Raw genomic sequence first — 14,388 nt, 5'->3', positions numbered from 1 at the left:
GGTGGCCCAAAGTGTCCCCGCTGCATCCCAGAGTGTCCCCTCCTGGCCCAAAGTGTCCCCTCCTGGCCCAAAGTGTCCCTGCTGCACACCCTTGAAGTGTCCCCTTGTCCCCCACAGCATCCCCTTGTGCCCTCAGATCTCCCCCCTGCACCCCAAAAGGTCCCTGTCCTGTCCCCACTGTGTCCCCTTGTGCCCCCATTACATCCCCAAGTATCCCTCCGCACCCCAACGTGCCCTTGCTGTGTCCCCAAGTGTCCCCGCTGCAGCCCAAAGTGTCCCCTCTATGCCTCAGCCATCCCCACTGTGTCCCAAACTCCTGTTGTATGCTGACCTGCCCCCCTCGTGTCCCAAAGTGTCCCCACCATGTCCCAAAGCAGCCTCCTCATGTCCCTGCGCTTGAGTGTCCCCGTCATGTCCTTAAGCATTTCAGTTGTGTCCCTCACTGTCCCTTTTGCCTCCCATACTGTCCTGGTTGTGTCCCAAATCATCTCCATCGTGCCCCAAAGTGTCCCCACCCCAGAGGGGTGACCACTGGCACCCACCCCCCACCGTATCATTCTCAGCACCCGTCCCTGCTGCCTGCGGTGACACTTGCGATGACATGGGGTTTGGCAATGCCAGCCAGGAAAGGTGTCCCAAATCACAGGGGACGTGGGGACCGTGGTGGCCTGCACTCTCGTCCCTCTGGGGATGCTGAGGTCCCCTCGTCCTCATGGGGTACAAAGGGCAAATCTTGTCCCCAAGGGTCACCAGGAGCCAAGGGGTGCTGAGACCACGTTGTGCCACCGGCGTCCCTGGGGATGTCCGTCCCCACGCCCTGCCGGCAACACCTTGCCCTTGGCTGAACGGGCTCTTTATTTGGGGACACGGCGGTGGCTGGTGCCGGACGCTGGCTCCGGCCGTGGCGCAGCCCGGCTCTGTGCCCGCCCCACCGGTGGCACCGTCCCCGCGGGCACTGCCCGGCCGGGCACCTCCATCCCCTCGCCTGGGGATGCCAGGTCTGCACTGCTGGCGCCGGCCAGCTGGGGACCACAGGGCTCCATCGTCCCCTTGTGAGCGATGGGGACCCCCCCCCGCACACCCCTGGGGTCAACCTGCCCAGCTGCACCCAGCAGGGGCGGTGGCAGAGGAGGATGGGGTGCTCGGGGTGCCCCCTGCTCCGGCGCCCACCCCTCAAGCTGCATCCCAAGCGAGCCGGGCCACCGCGCTGCGCTTCATTGAGCCCACCATTGCCACCACCCATCATCCGAGGTGACACGTGGCCGAGTCCTTCCCCTGAGATGCTGCTCCTTCATGTCCCCGCCGCTGGGCTTGTCCCCATGCGTGTCCCTGGGGGGTTTAGCCGTCGGGGAAGATGTAGCTGTACTGGTTGAGGATGTGCTCCACCACCTGGTTCTGGAAGACCATGTGCATGGCCATGTTCCCCTCCTCGCTCGCCGGCCGCAGCAGCGTGGGGCCGAAGACGATGGCGATGCTCTGCACCGACATGCGGTTCTCCTCCCTGTACTCGATAACCCTGCGGGGACGAGCGACGGTGTCACTCAGCGTGTCCCCAAAGCCAGGTCCTGTCCCCCTTCCTGCCAGCTGGCTGGGTTTGGGGGGAGTGAGGGAGGTGTCACCTGCAGAGGTGGCGGAAGAGGACCTTCATGGTGTCGTGGTGGGCGGGCGGGAGGGAAAACACCAGGTCACGGATGCAACGGCCCCGCCTGCTCAGGTCCTGCAGTTCTGCAGGGGGAGGGCAGCACGGTGGGGTGCTGGCTCTGGCAGCTGCAGCATCCATCCCCGTCCCGGTCCCTATCCCTTCCCATCCCACCCCATCCCTGTCCCTATCCCTTCCCCGTTCCATGCCATCCCAATCCCTGTCCCCATCCCACCCCACCCCACCTCAGTCCCTGTTCCATCCCTGTCACCAGCCCTGTGCCCATCCTCATCCCCTTCCCCATCACTGTTCCTGTCCCCATCCCATCCCACCCCATCCCACCCCATCCCACCCCATCCCACCCCATCCCATCCCATCCCATCCCATCCCATCCCATCCCATCCCATCCCATCCCATCCCATCCCATCCCATCCCATCCCATCCCATCCCATCCCCATTCCCATCCCATCCCATCCCATCCCATCCCATCCCATCCCATCCCATCCCCATTCCCATCCCATCCCATCCCATCCCATCCCATTCCATCCCATCCCATCCCCATTCCCATCCCATCCCATCCCATCCCATCCCATTCCTATTCCCATCCCATCCCATCCCACCCCTGTCCCTGTCCCTGTCACATAACCCATCCCATCCCATCCCACCCCATCCCACCCCATCCCATCCCATCCCACCCCATCCCATCCCATCCCATCCCACCCCATCCCACCCCATCCCATCCCATCCCACCCCATCCCATCCCATCCCATCCCACCCCATCCCATCCCATCCCATCCCATTCCCATTCCCATCCCATCCCATCCCTGTCCGTGTCCCTGTCCCATCCCATCCCATCCCATCCCAATCCCTGTCCCCATCCCACCCCACCCCATCTCAGTCCCTGTTCCATCCCTGTCCCCAGCCCTGTGCCCATCCTCATCCCCTTCCCCATCATTGTTCCTGTCCCCATCCCATCCCATCCACCCCTACCCCACCCCACCCCACCCCACCCCATCCCATCCCCATCTCAATTCCCATCCCTGTCCCTATCCCATCTCATCCCATCCCAATCCCTGTCCTTGTCCCTGTCCCATACCTGTCCCCATCCCATCCCTGTCCCTATCCCTTCCCCTGTCCCCATCCCATCCCACCCCACTCCATCTCAGTCCCTGTTCCATACCTGTTCCATCCTGTCCCCATCCCATCCTCACCCCTGTCCCTGTCCCTAGCCCATACCTGTTCCATCCCATCCCAATCCCTGTCCCCATCCCATCCCTGTCCCATCCCATCCCAATCCCCGTCCCCATCCCATCCCATGCCATCTCGGTCCCTGTCCCCAGGCCTCACTGATGGCAGTGATGAACTTGTCGAAGTGGCTGAAGGGGACGAGCGGCTCCAGCAGCTCCCTGAAGAAGAGCTTCAGCGCCCCGGTGACAACGTGGATGTCCTCCCAGCGCCCGTCATCCAGGTCCAGGTGCTCGTCTGTGGGGCCAGGGCAGCACCTCAGGCAGGTCCTAGAGCCCCAGGGACGGGAGAGGGTCCCCGTGCCCTCCCCCCACCCCAGCCAGAGCCCTGTCACCCTGCCCTTGGTGGGGGTTATATCCCATTTGCCCCCCGTTGTCACCGCGGGTGACCTTACCATGCTCCACTTTGTAGCGCAGTCTCTGGACAGTGGCCAGGTTGCCACTAACCCGGTACAGCCCATCGATGTCCAGACCTGGCAGAGAATGGGGAGGGGGGAGATGGGGAGAAACCTCCCGGTTAACCACAACCCACCCTGGGATGTGGTGCCACCCACCATCGAGGAGCTACGGGTCCCCAGGTGTCCCCAGAAAGGTGCCCACAGCCAGGTGGCACATGGTGACAGTGACCGGTATGGCCGTGCCGGTGCCTGCAGCAGCCAGCACTTGGGATTCCCGGGAAAACCCAACCATCCAATGGAGGCTTCAGCCAGAGCTCTCCCCATCCTGGTGCCCCCCCGGATTGTCCCTGTCCCCAAGCCCCCGGGAGGTACCTCTCCTCTCCACGGTCTGGATGCACTGCAGGACGAAGCGGGGCACCGTCCCCCGCTCCCGCTCGCACAGCGCTTGCAGGGAGCAGCCGAAAACCGGATCTGGAAAAAACAACGGGGACTTGAGCACAGCCAGGTGACACCCGAAGGATGCCCAGTGACAAGTCCAGGGTGGGGTCCAGGGTTGGGGACATCGCAGAAGGTCCTGTTCCCATGTGGGTGTCACACCGGGGTGGCTGGAGGTGACGGGACATGCCCAAGCCCATCACCAAGGCATCGGGTGAGGGTTGGGCTTGGTCCTCTGTCCCAGCCCCATCCCTGGCTGTCCCCACCCCCATCCCAGCCTGGGGACACCCCGCGGGGGCTCAGCCCCATCCTGGCACCCACCCTTGATGTAGCCCCTCTCGCGCAGGGACTGCAGCGTTGGCCGCCTCTGCAGGAACTTGCGGAGTTTGTTCCGGACTTTGCTGGAGTCGCTCTCACCGCTGGCGCTGCCCAGCACCTGTCCAGCCACTGGCGGGGACATGGGACACATCAGCATTGTCCTGGCATGTCCCACCACCATGGGACACCCGCAGGGTGGCCACCCCACCCTGCCTGGTGGATGGTGCTGCCGGTGCCTGTCCCTGTGCTGGGATGCCTGAGCTCACCTGCCCTCTTCTCCTCGCTGCTCCCCAGCTTCTCCCGGGAGCCGAATTCAGCCCCGCTCTCAGCATCCTCCTCGCCGGGGACGTCGGTGCCCTAGGGAAGGGGCAGCGTGAGACCCCTGTGCCCATCCCCATGGTGGCGGGGCGGGGGGCGGGGGGCGCCTGCTCACCAGCCTGCTGATGCTGTCGCTGATTGCCTTCTGCCAGGCGGTGATGATCTGCTCCGAGTCGTGCTGGATGAGGAACTCCGAGCCTTCCCGCGTCTTCAGCTGCGGGAGCAGCGGGCAGCGTCAGGGCAGCGCCGCGGGGCTGCCCACCACCACCCGGCTTTGGGGTGGTGGCTGAGAACGGTGCCCAGCTCATGACACCGATGACCCTAGTTGTTGCTGTTTGCCAGTTTGCTGGGACAGCTGGAAACCACCTCCCCGTGCAAAGCCCAAGTGGAAAACCCCCTCTGGGAGCCAGGATGTCCCTTGGTGATATCTCCATGCCCGCAGGAAAGGGACAGTGGCTGGCAACGTGTCCCTTTCCTCCCAGTCCAGGGATGTCCCCCAGTGTCCCCACCACCAGGAGCCCCAGCACATCCCTTTCGCTGCTGGTGGAATGAACCAGGCAGGTGCTGGCATTGCCGCTGCCCCACGGGCCACGTCTGGACCCTGCTGGGTGACCGATGTCCCCCCCCAGTGTCACCCGGCTCACCTCCAGGACGTGTTTCTTGCTGGACTTGTCCTTGCTGGCCCAGGCAAGGGTGGCCCCGCTCAGCTCCACCGTGTGCTCGGGAGTGGTCAGGGTGCTGGGGTGCCGCTGTGGGGGCAAGGAGATGAGGGTGACACCTCTGGCATCGTCCTGGAGGGGACGAGGACACTGGGGTCCTGCTCTGTGGGGCCACTGTGGGCTTTCTCCTCCAGAAAGGCAGGAGTGGCAAATGTCCCCTGTGGGACATCTCTGTCCCCTCCAGTGGCACTGGGACCTCTCGGCAGGACTAGGACATGGTGCTGCTGCAGTGGGGTGGGTGTCGTGGCCACCAGCCTGGAGACAGCTGCCCTCACCTTGTGGGACATCCCCAACCTGAGGGGCTTCAGCTTCAAAGTCCCTCTTGGTGACAGCACCATGTAGAAGCAGCATTACATGGGGAAAGGAGCCTGGGTGGCTGTCCCCAGGGAGGGGACAGTCCTTTGGGGTCTTTATAGTAGAGAAGAGCATCAGACCCACTTGCTCTCCTCCTGCCCTGGGTTTTGGGGTGCTTTGGCCATGCTCCCCCTCCATCCCTGTTTTCCAGAAGCCCCCCCCCCCATGACGGAGCCCTGCACCCACACCCCGGCAGTGGGGCCAGCACCATGTGTCCCCCCTGAGGGTGTGGGTCTGTCTCCTCTCCTTCCCCTGCTGTTGTCACCACAGGGTGTTGCAAGACTCACGGCAGCTTCTGCATCCGGGCGGCGGGTGCTGGGTGCCGAGGGGGGGGGCTGGGTCAGACACCGTTTCCTCTCTGCTCCCCCCGATGAGCTGCTGGGCAGGACAGATGCCCTGCCACTGACCCTGCTCCCACACCGGTGCTGGCCTCATCTCATGGGTCCTAGCTACACCTCATGGGTGCTTGACCTATTCCATGGGTCCTGGCCCCATCCTGCAGGTGCTGACCCCATCCTGTGGGTCCTTGCCCTGTCCTGTGGTTGTTGGCTCTATCCAATGGGTGCTGACACCATCCCATGGGTGCTGATGCAGTCCCATGGGTGCTGGTCCCATCCTACAGGTGCTGGCCTCATTTCATGGGTGCTGACACCATCCCATGGGTGCTGGCCCCATCCTGTGGGTCCTTGCCCTGTCCTGTGGTTGTTGGCTCTATCCAATGGGTGCTGACACCATCCCATGGGTGCTGGCCCCATCCTGTGGGTCCTTGCCCTGTCCTGTGGTTGTTGGCTCTATCCAATGGGTGCTGACACCATCCCATGGGTGCTGGCCCCATCCTGTGGGTCCTTGCCCTGTCCTGTGGTTGTTGGCTCTATCCAATGGGTGCTGACACCATCCCATGGGTGCTGATGCAGTCCCATGGGTGCTGGTCCCATCCTACAGGTGCTGGCCTCGTGCTGTGGGTGCTGGCCCTATTTCATGGGTGCTGGTGCCATCCCATGGGTGCTGACACCATCCCATGGGTGCTGGTCCCATCCTACAGGTGCTGGCCTTGTCCTATGGGTGCTGGCCCTCTCTCATGGGTGCTGGCCCCAAGGAGGCTGTTAGGGCTCTTACCAAGGCTCCGGCAGCCGAGTGCTTGGAGTCCTTGAAGAAGGTGAGGATCCTGCCCTCCAGCACTGTCCAGGAGGAGCTCCAGTTCTTCCTGGGGAGCAGATGGGGGGTGGGTGGGGTGTGTCACGCAGGGGGACAGCACAGCCCTGTCCCCGCCACCCCCCAGGGCTCCCTTCTCTGGTGGCAGGGGACCCCGGGATGTGCTTACCGGAGCCGCTTCCCTCTGTCCACTGTCTTGGTCCGGTTGAGCACCCCGGCTTTTTCAAGGCTTTTAAACTGGAAGGCAAAGGATGTGGGGGTGGGTCAGGTTTGCCCCCTGCCCTCCCTGGTGCTGGGGTGGGGAAGGGCTCCTGTCCCTCCGCAGGGTGCTCACCTTCTCCTCCTTGAGCCCCAGCGCCGGCGGCGCGGCACTGTGCCAGGCAAAGAGCCCGCTGTCCTGGCTGGAGCCGCTGCTGGCACGGTTGTGGCGGCCGCCCGCTGGCACCTGGGGAAGGGAGGGAGCGGGTGATGCCTGAGGTGCCTGTGCCGGGTGGGTGCTGGGCTCTGCACCCACTGTGCCCCAGAGCCCCTGCCTTCTGCTTCTGTGGCCCCGTGAGGATGCTCATCCCCTGGCAGATACCCCTGACCCCATCCCTGTCCCTATCCCCATCCCCCTCCTCATCCCTGTTCCCATCCCCATCCCCATCCTTGTTACTATCCCTAAACCCATCCCTGTGCCTATCTCCATCCCCATCCCATCCCATCCCACCCCAACCCCACCCCATCCCATCCCATCCCATCCCACTCCACCCCATCCCACCCCACCCCATCCCACCCCATCCCACCCCACCCCATCCCATCCCACCCCACCCCACCCCATCCCACCCCATCCCACCCCACCCCATCCCATCCCACCCCATCCCACCCCACCCCATCCCACCCCATCCCATCCCATCCCACCCCATCCCACCCCCTCCCACCCCACCCCATCCCACCCCACCCCACCCCATCCCCGTTCCCATACCGTGTCAGAGGCGAAGTGCTCGGGGTAGAACACGGCTCCCTCAGGGTGGCTGTGCCTGTACCAGCCCGGGGGTGAACCCAGCTCCTCAGGGTGCCTTGAGGACAGATAGAAAGCAGCCCCCTGATCGTAGGAGCCCACAGGCGAGTAGTCTTCCTCGGGATAACCCTCCAGCTCATCTGGAGACAGGTCAGGATAGTCTGTTTCTGGAGTGGGTGGCTGGAGAGAAGAGCCAGGTCAAGGTCTTGTGCCCCACCAAGAGCATACACATCCCCAGGCCACAGCCAGCCAAGGTGGGGGCTGCCCCATCTCCATCATCTCCATTCCCATTTACATCTCCATCTCTGTCTCTGTCTACATCACCATCTCTGTCTACATCACCATCTCTGTCTACATCACCATTCCCATCTCTGTCTCCATCTCCATTCCCACCTCCATCTCCATCCTTGTCTCCATCTCCATTCCCATGTCAATCTCCATCCCCACTCATATCTCCACTCCCATCTCCATCTCCATCCCTGTCTCCATCTCCATCTCTATTCCCACCTCCATCTGCATCCCTGTCTCCATCTCCATCTCCATCTCCATCCCTGTCTCCACTTCATCTCCATCTCCATCTCCATCTCCATCTCCATCTCCATCTCCATCTCCATCCCTGTCTCCACTTCATCTCCATCTCCATCTCCATCTCCATCTCCATCCCTGTCTCCATTCCCATCTCCATTTCCATTCCCATCTCTGTCTCCATCTCCGTCTCCATTCCCATCTCCATCTCCATCTCCACCTCCATCTCCATCCCTGCTCCCACCTTCATCTCCACCTCCATCTCCACCCCCATCCTCATCATCCCTGTGCCTCGCTGGGTGCTCACCCTCTGCTCCATGGAACTGTACCGTGTCACCCCAGGGTACATATCCTGGGAGCTGCCTCCGTCTGCCGCGGGGGGGGGGGTCCCACGACGTCTCACCTGTTACCGAATTATAGAAAAAAGCCTGTCCGCTGGCTTCGTCCACGTACTGCTCCCACGCGGGAAACTCCGGGCTGTGGGTGACCGAGGAGGCGGGAGAGGCGGCGGGACTCACTCCATCTTCTGCCTGCCCAAAGGGACAATCCCACGTGGTCTCGCCCGTCACCGGGTTATAATAAAACAAATGTCCACTCTCCGTATCCGTGTGGGTTTCCCAATCCAAGCTGGAGCTGCCGGCCTCCTCTGGGGCCGAGCTGGCGGCCGCGGCTTCTTCCCGCAGCTCCTGGATGTTGAGGTAGATGGGGGCAGGCGGCTCCTCTGGCTCTTTGTGTGCCTGGGGGGACACACAGGGGGATCACTTGGGTGCTGCGGCTGGTGATGGGTGCGGTGAGCTGTGGGGCAGGGGTGCTGGGGATGGCATTCCTGGGATATCCCCACCGTGGTACCCGGGCTGGCGGATGGATGAGAGCACCAAGGAGCCAGATCCTGCCCTGCACCCCTGCAGGCACTGCCCTGAACACTCTCTCGCATAGGGCAGGACCTGTGAGCCATGGGATGTAAATGGCTGGCAGTGGAGGAGGGCACCCATAGCACCCATAGCACCTATAGCACCGATAGCACCCACAGCACCCATAGCACCCATAGCACCCACAGCACCCATAGCACTCACAGCACCCATAGCACCTATAGCACCCATAGCACCCACAGCACCCATAGCACCCACAGCACCCATAGCACTCACAGCACCCATAGCACCTATAGCACCCATAGCACCCATAGCACCTATAGCACCCATAGCACCCACAGCACCCATAGCACCTATAGCACCCATAGCACCCATAGCACCTATAGCACCCATAGCACTCACAGCACCCATAGCACCTATAGCACCCATAGCACTCACAGCACTCATAGCACTCACAGCACCCATACTACCTATAGCACCTGTAGCACTCACAGCACTCACAGAACCCATAGTACCTATAGCACCTATAGCACCCATAGCACCCATAGCACCCATAGCACCCACAGCACCCATAGTACCTATAGCACCCATAGCACTCACAGCACTCATAGCACTCACAGCACCCATACTACCTATAGCACCTGTAGCACTCACAGCACTCACAGAACCCATAGCACCTATAGCACCTATAGCACCCACAGCACCCATAGCACCCACAGCACTCACAGCACCCATAGCACCTATAGCACCCATAGCACTCACAGCACTCATAGCACTCACAGCACCCATACTACCTATAGCACCCGTAGCACCCACAGCACTCACAGAACCCATAGCACCCACAGCACTCACAGCACCCATAGTACCTATAGCACCTATAGCACCCACAGCACCCATAGCACCCACAGCACTCACAGCACCCATAGTACCTATAGCACCCATAGCACCCACAGCACCCATAGCACCCATAGCACTCACAGCACCCATAGTACCTATAGCACCCATAGCACCCACAGCACCCATAGCACCCATGCTGGGGCCAGGAGCACCCAGCTGGCGGTGGGGATGGGCGTCCCACCTGGGCACATGGTGAGAATTTGGGCTTGGGGCATCGTGGTCCCCGGTGTCAGCAGCCACATCGCTGGTACCCACGTCACCCCCTGCACCCACTGCACTCAGCACCCCCAGTGCCAACACCCTGGGACATCTCCAGCGCCCAGAGCACCCGCACCCCCTGCCCCTGCCCTCACGCTGCCAGCACCCAGACCTTCTGCACCCCCTCTGCCAGCACCCGCACCCCCAGCACCCGCCCCACCAGCACCCCCAGCACCCGCCACCCCCCCAGCACCCTGACCCACAGGGTAGCACAGCCCTGTGCTGGGACCGACAGCCCCGTCACCACGTCTCAGAACAGGGTCCCACGCACCCCCAGCATGGCTGCCTGCCTGCCCCCCCCCCCCCCCCGGGCTGCTCAGGGTGGGGGGCCAAGTCCCCTGGGGGTGGGTGGCCGCCGAGGGGTGGCTGCGGGCGGGGAATCCCCTCCTGGCACCCTTTGGCCTCCCCAGCTTTACAGCCCCTGAGCCTCCCTCCAACGGCCACGGGGACAAAGTTTCCCAACCCCAGCCCTGCCCGTCACCCCAGGGGGTGGCAGCAGGTGCAGCGTCCCTGGGGACACCCTGGAGCAGAGGGGGACAGTGGACTCAGTGTCCCCAGGGACGCCCCGTCGCCCTCCCCTCCACCACCCCACGACCCCCCTGTCGCGGTGAGAGGGGCTGGAAACCCAGCGTGAGAGGCCAGCCTCGCCTTGGGGACAAGGGACATAGGGGTGACGGGGGGGGGTACCCAGCACAGACCCCCCCCCAGCACCTCCCTCTCTCCCATGGGTGCATCCCTGGGGTTTCCCCCCCCCCCCTCAGAGAGGGGGCTAAGTGCCCCTCGCCACTTTGGGACAAGCAACTTGGCATGTGCGGTGCCCGGCGCCCCCCCCCCCCCCAGCACCAACACCCGGGGGGGGGGGGGGGGGGAAATTCAGGAGGGAGCCAGGGGGGTGTGACGCCCCAATCCCCCCCAACCCCCCTGGCTGGGTGCACCCATGGGTGCTGCCTACCTTCCCTAAACGCAGCAGCCGTGACGCCCTGCTACAGGATCGCTGCAGAGCACCCGGCACCCGGTCACCCATCTCGGGGGGCACCAGGGCGGGGGGCAGCTGGGGGGTGGGCAGCTGGGGGGGGGGCACCCAGAGGCTGCGGTGTCGCTGATGGCGCCCAGTGCTGGGCCCCGTGCCGGCTGCGCTTCCTGCCGGGGTTCGGGGAGCGGAAGAGCCGCCTCTGAGCCCTGCGCTTCTCTTTGGGGCGGAATTGGCTTTTTTTGGGGTTGTTGTCACCCTGTCACCCTGTCACCCTCCACCCATCACCCATCACCTGCTCCGGCAAAGCCAAGGACAACCCAGCAGGGATTGCGCCGGGATGATGCTGTGCTGGGGGTGCAGCTGGCGTTAACCGGGAAAAGACCCCCTCCCCAAATTTCGGTTGGCTCATCTGGCATCAACCCACTGCACCGGCACAGGGACAAGGCGGTGGGTGCTGTGTCCCCCCCAGCGCCGGGACCACCCGTCCTGGCAGCCCAGGGGGCAGATGCACGTGTGGCCAGGCCAAGGCTGCCGCAGCCCCGCCGTGGCCGGTGCCGGTTGGGTTTGGCACCGGTTGGGTTTGGGCAGGGGAAAGCTCTGGTGATGGCACTGGGGTTGGGGACCTCCTGGGGTCCCTCCTGGGGTCCCTCCTGGGGACCCTCTCAGGGTTGATCAGTGGCTTTGGGTGTGCAAAGAGCGCTGGAGGTTAACCCGGTACAGCCAGGGTCGCAGGGTGTAAAATGGGGTGTAAAATGGGGTGTAAAATGGGGTGTAAAACACGGCCCAACCCTCCCCAGCACCCCCTTTCCACTGGCAAAACACCCCCCCCGGGCAGCACGACCCCTCGAGCCCCCCTCAAACAGGGGGACACCAGGGCCTGAGGTGCTGCGGGCGTTTGGGGCTACCCCACAGAGAGGTGCCAGGGTGGGGGGACAGGATGCAGGACACCCCCCCCCCCCCCCCCCCCCTCCTTCTGCCGTTACTGTCTCACCCTGCAGCGCCCCAGCCCCTGACAGCGGCAGGTGAGCGGCCAGGGTGCACCCCCCACCCTTGGGTGCCCCCCTGTAAGAGGGGGTGCAGTGGGGAGCACTGGGGGGGCACCGGGAAGGGCCCCTCGCTACTTACTGGTGCGGGGCGGTGTGGGTTTGGGGTGGCGGGGTGCTCACCTTAGCTGGGGTGCACCCCGCACCCACCTCCGGCACTGGGTGCTGCGCCCAGGTGAGACACCCGCCCCGGCAGGGAGGAGTGGCTGCGCTTCCCTGTTAACCCCTTCTGCCTCCTCTTGCCCTGGGAATGCTGCTGGGACGGGGTGTGGGTGCCCCAAAGACCCCTGGGTGGTACCGACCCCCCTCCCGGGGGTCGTGGGCATAGCTGGAGTCTGCACCCGGGTGGGATGCTGCTGCGGGGGCAGAGCCGGGGGCCTGGGAGAGCCTGGGGGTGCTTGTGAGGGTGGGGAAACTGAGGCAGGACACAAGGGGGCTGAGCATGGAAGGTGCTTTGGGGTGGGTGCCCAGGGTGGGGGTGGCTTCCCCCCCCTCCCCAAGGCAGTAAATGCTGGCAAATCTGTATGGGGGGGGGGGGCTTGGCCCACAGGTTTGCCCCATGGGGTCAGCTTGGTGGGGGGGGATGTAGCGGGGTCCCGGTGGTGGCTGCGGTGCCAGGGAGCCCCTGGGTGCCACCCCACCCTGTGCCAGGGGTCACAGGGTTGTATCGGGGGGGGGGACATGGGGCACTGAGTCAGCTGGGGGACCTGGGTGTCCTGCCCCCCCCATACCACTCAACCCCCCCAGGCGCTGCTTTTGGGGATGGCAGTGGGGATGTCACCGTACCTGAGTTGCATGGCTGGACCCCGGCCACCTCCTGGCCGTGTCCCTGTCCTTGCCGGGGGTGTAGAGGGTCTCGGAGCGGCTCTTGCCAAGTGGGTGAGTGTGTCCCGGGAGGTCCCCACGGGACCCCATGGCGGTGGCACCTCGTGGTGCTGGCATCACCCGTGCCAGGTCATCCAGGGAGTGTGAGTGCTGCACCGGCTCGGTGGGGTGGGTGCTCCGTGCTGGGGGGGCCCGAAAAGAGCTGAGCACCGGCGGCAAGTCCCTCCTGGGCACCGAGTCCCTCCTGGGCACCGAGCATCCTCCGACCGGCTCCTCTGCCTCAGTGGCACCGATGAACCGATACTCGTAGCCCGGCGGCTGCTGCGGGACCAGCACGGCTGGGTCTGTCCCGGCGTGTCCCGGCGGTGGGGGGTCAAGAGGGGCCGGGGTGGCGATGGGGGGCAGCTCCTTCACATACTGGGCAGGGATGTAGAAAGGCCGGGTGTCCCCGCTCCTCTTGACGTGCCACCAGTGGTGGTTGGTGCGTTTCAGCAGGACGTAGCGCTCGTTGGGCTTGATGGAGACCAGGGTCCCGTCCTTGGCTCGGTACTCGAAGCCGTACTCCACCAGCACCAACGCCTCCTCCGCCGGCACCGCTGCCTCCATGGCCGCCCCGGCACCTCCGCCTGCGGGACACGGGGCAGGCCAGGGCTGATGGCGGCTCCCAGCCCCTTCAGGGGCTCATGGGGACCCTGGGGCAGCCGAGCCGGGTGGTGCCCGCTGAGCCCCAGCCCCACCATGCCGTTCCACGAACCACCAAACCCGCCTGAAACAGCCCCAAGGTTGCCCGCGCTGCCCTCGCCCACCGACCCCGACCCCTGGGAGCCCCTGAGCCCCAAGGCCCCGAGCGCCCCGAGCCCCCCGATCTCACCTCCGGCCCCGTCGGGGCAGTGGGGCGCGCGGCGGCGGGTCCCACTCGTGCCCACGCTGGGCTGGTCCCAACTCGCCCCGGTTTCCTGCCGCCGAAAGACGGAGCCAAGCTCCACGCTGCGGGTGGGTGGCCGGCCCCCGGCAGGAGGAGAGGGGCCGTGGGCACCTGGCTGGTTTCCTGCCCTCGGAGCTGGAGGGAAGGGACGATGGCGGAGGGGACCCGCCTGCCGCCCGGCCGAGGAAACGGCTCCTCGGGAGGTTCCTGCTGCAGGAAGGGCCCTGCCCCGCGGCTGAGCCGGGATCTGCGCCGCTGCCGGATCCGCCATGGCCTCCCCGGGGAGAGGGATGGGACCCCCATCAGGGGGGTCCCATGAGAGCTGCCCTGCCCTCGCTTTTGTCCCCCCCACCCAGGGAGTGCCACTGGGGTCCCTGTGCTGGTGGGTGCATCCCAAACCCTGCCGGCGCTGGGGAGAAGAGGGAAAGAACAACTAGAGATACCAACACCGGTGGGGAGCAGATGGGAAGGAAAACGGGGCAGGGAAAATGGGGCA

General features: G+C 64.6%; 1 protein-coding gene across 2 annotated transcripts; it reads right to left on the bottom strand.

The window, feature by feature from the left end:
* Positions 1 to 837: 837 nt before the first annotated feature.
* ARHGAP27 (Rho GTPase activating protein 27) lies at positions 838 to 14,074 on the bottom strand. Of its 2 annotated transcripts, XM_040617768.1 has the most exons (17): positions 13,839 to 14,074; positions 12,929 to 13,593; positions 8,621 to 8,839; positions 8,410 to 8,505; positions 7,542 to 7,757; positions 6,912 to 7,022; positions 6,747 to 6,814; positions 6,542 to 6,629; positions 4,997 to 5,101; positions 4,468 to 4,566; positions 4,301 to 4,391; positions 4,038 to 4,163; positions 3,654 to 3,752; positions 3,279 to 3,356; positions 2,987 to 3,121; positions 1,620 to 1,725; positions 838 to 1,516 (listed from the first exon to the last, which is right to left on the bottom strand). In XM_040617768.1, exons 2-17 carry the CDS (start codon positions 13,571 to 13,573, stop codon positions 1,339 to 1,341), a joined length of 2,460 nt encoding a protein of 819 aa, XP_040473702.1. In that variant the 5' UTR covers positions 13,574 to 13,593; positions 13,839 to 14,074; the 3' UTR covers positions 838 to 1,338. The 2 variants fall into 2 exon arrangements, with proteins under 2 accessions (XP_040473702.1, XP_040473700.1); XM_040617766.1 differs by having other exon boundaries at positions 8,432 to 8,839.
* Positions 14,075 to 14,388: the final 314 nt, after the last annotated feature.

The sequence above is a fragment of the Falco naumanni genome, chromosome 18, assembly GCF_017639655.2.
Source record: "Falco naumanni isolate bFalNau1 chromosome 18, bFalNau1.pat, whole genome shotgun sequence".
Taxonomy (NCBI): Eukaryota; Metazoa; Chordata; class Aves; order Falconiformes; family Falconidae; genus Falco; species Falco naumanni.
Note: the sequence above shows the minus strand (reverse complement) of the source record. Positions and strands in the feature narration are given on the sequence as shown.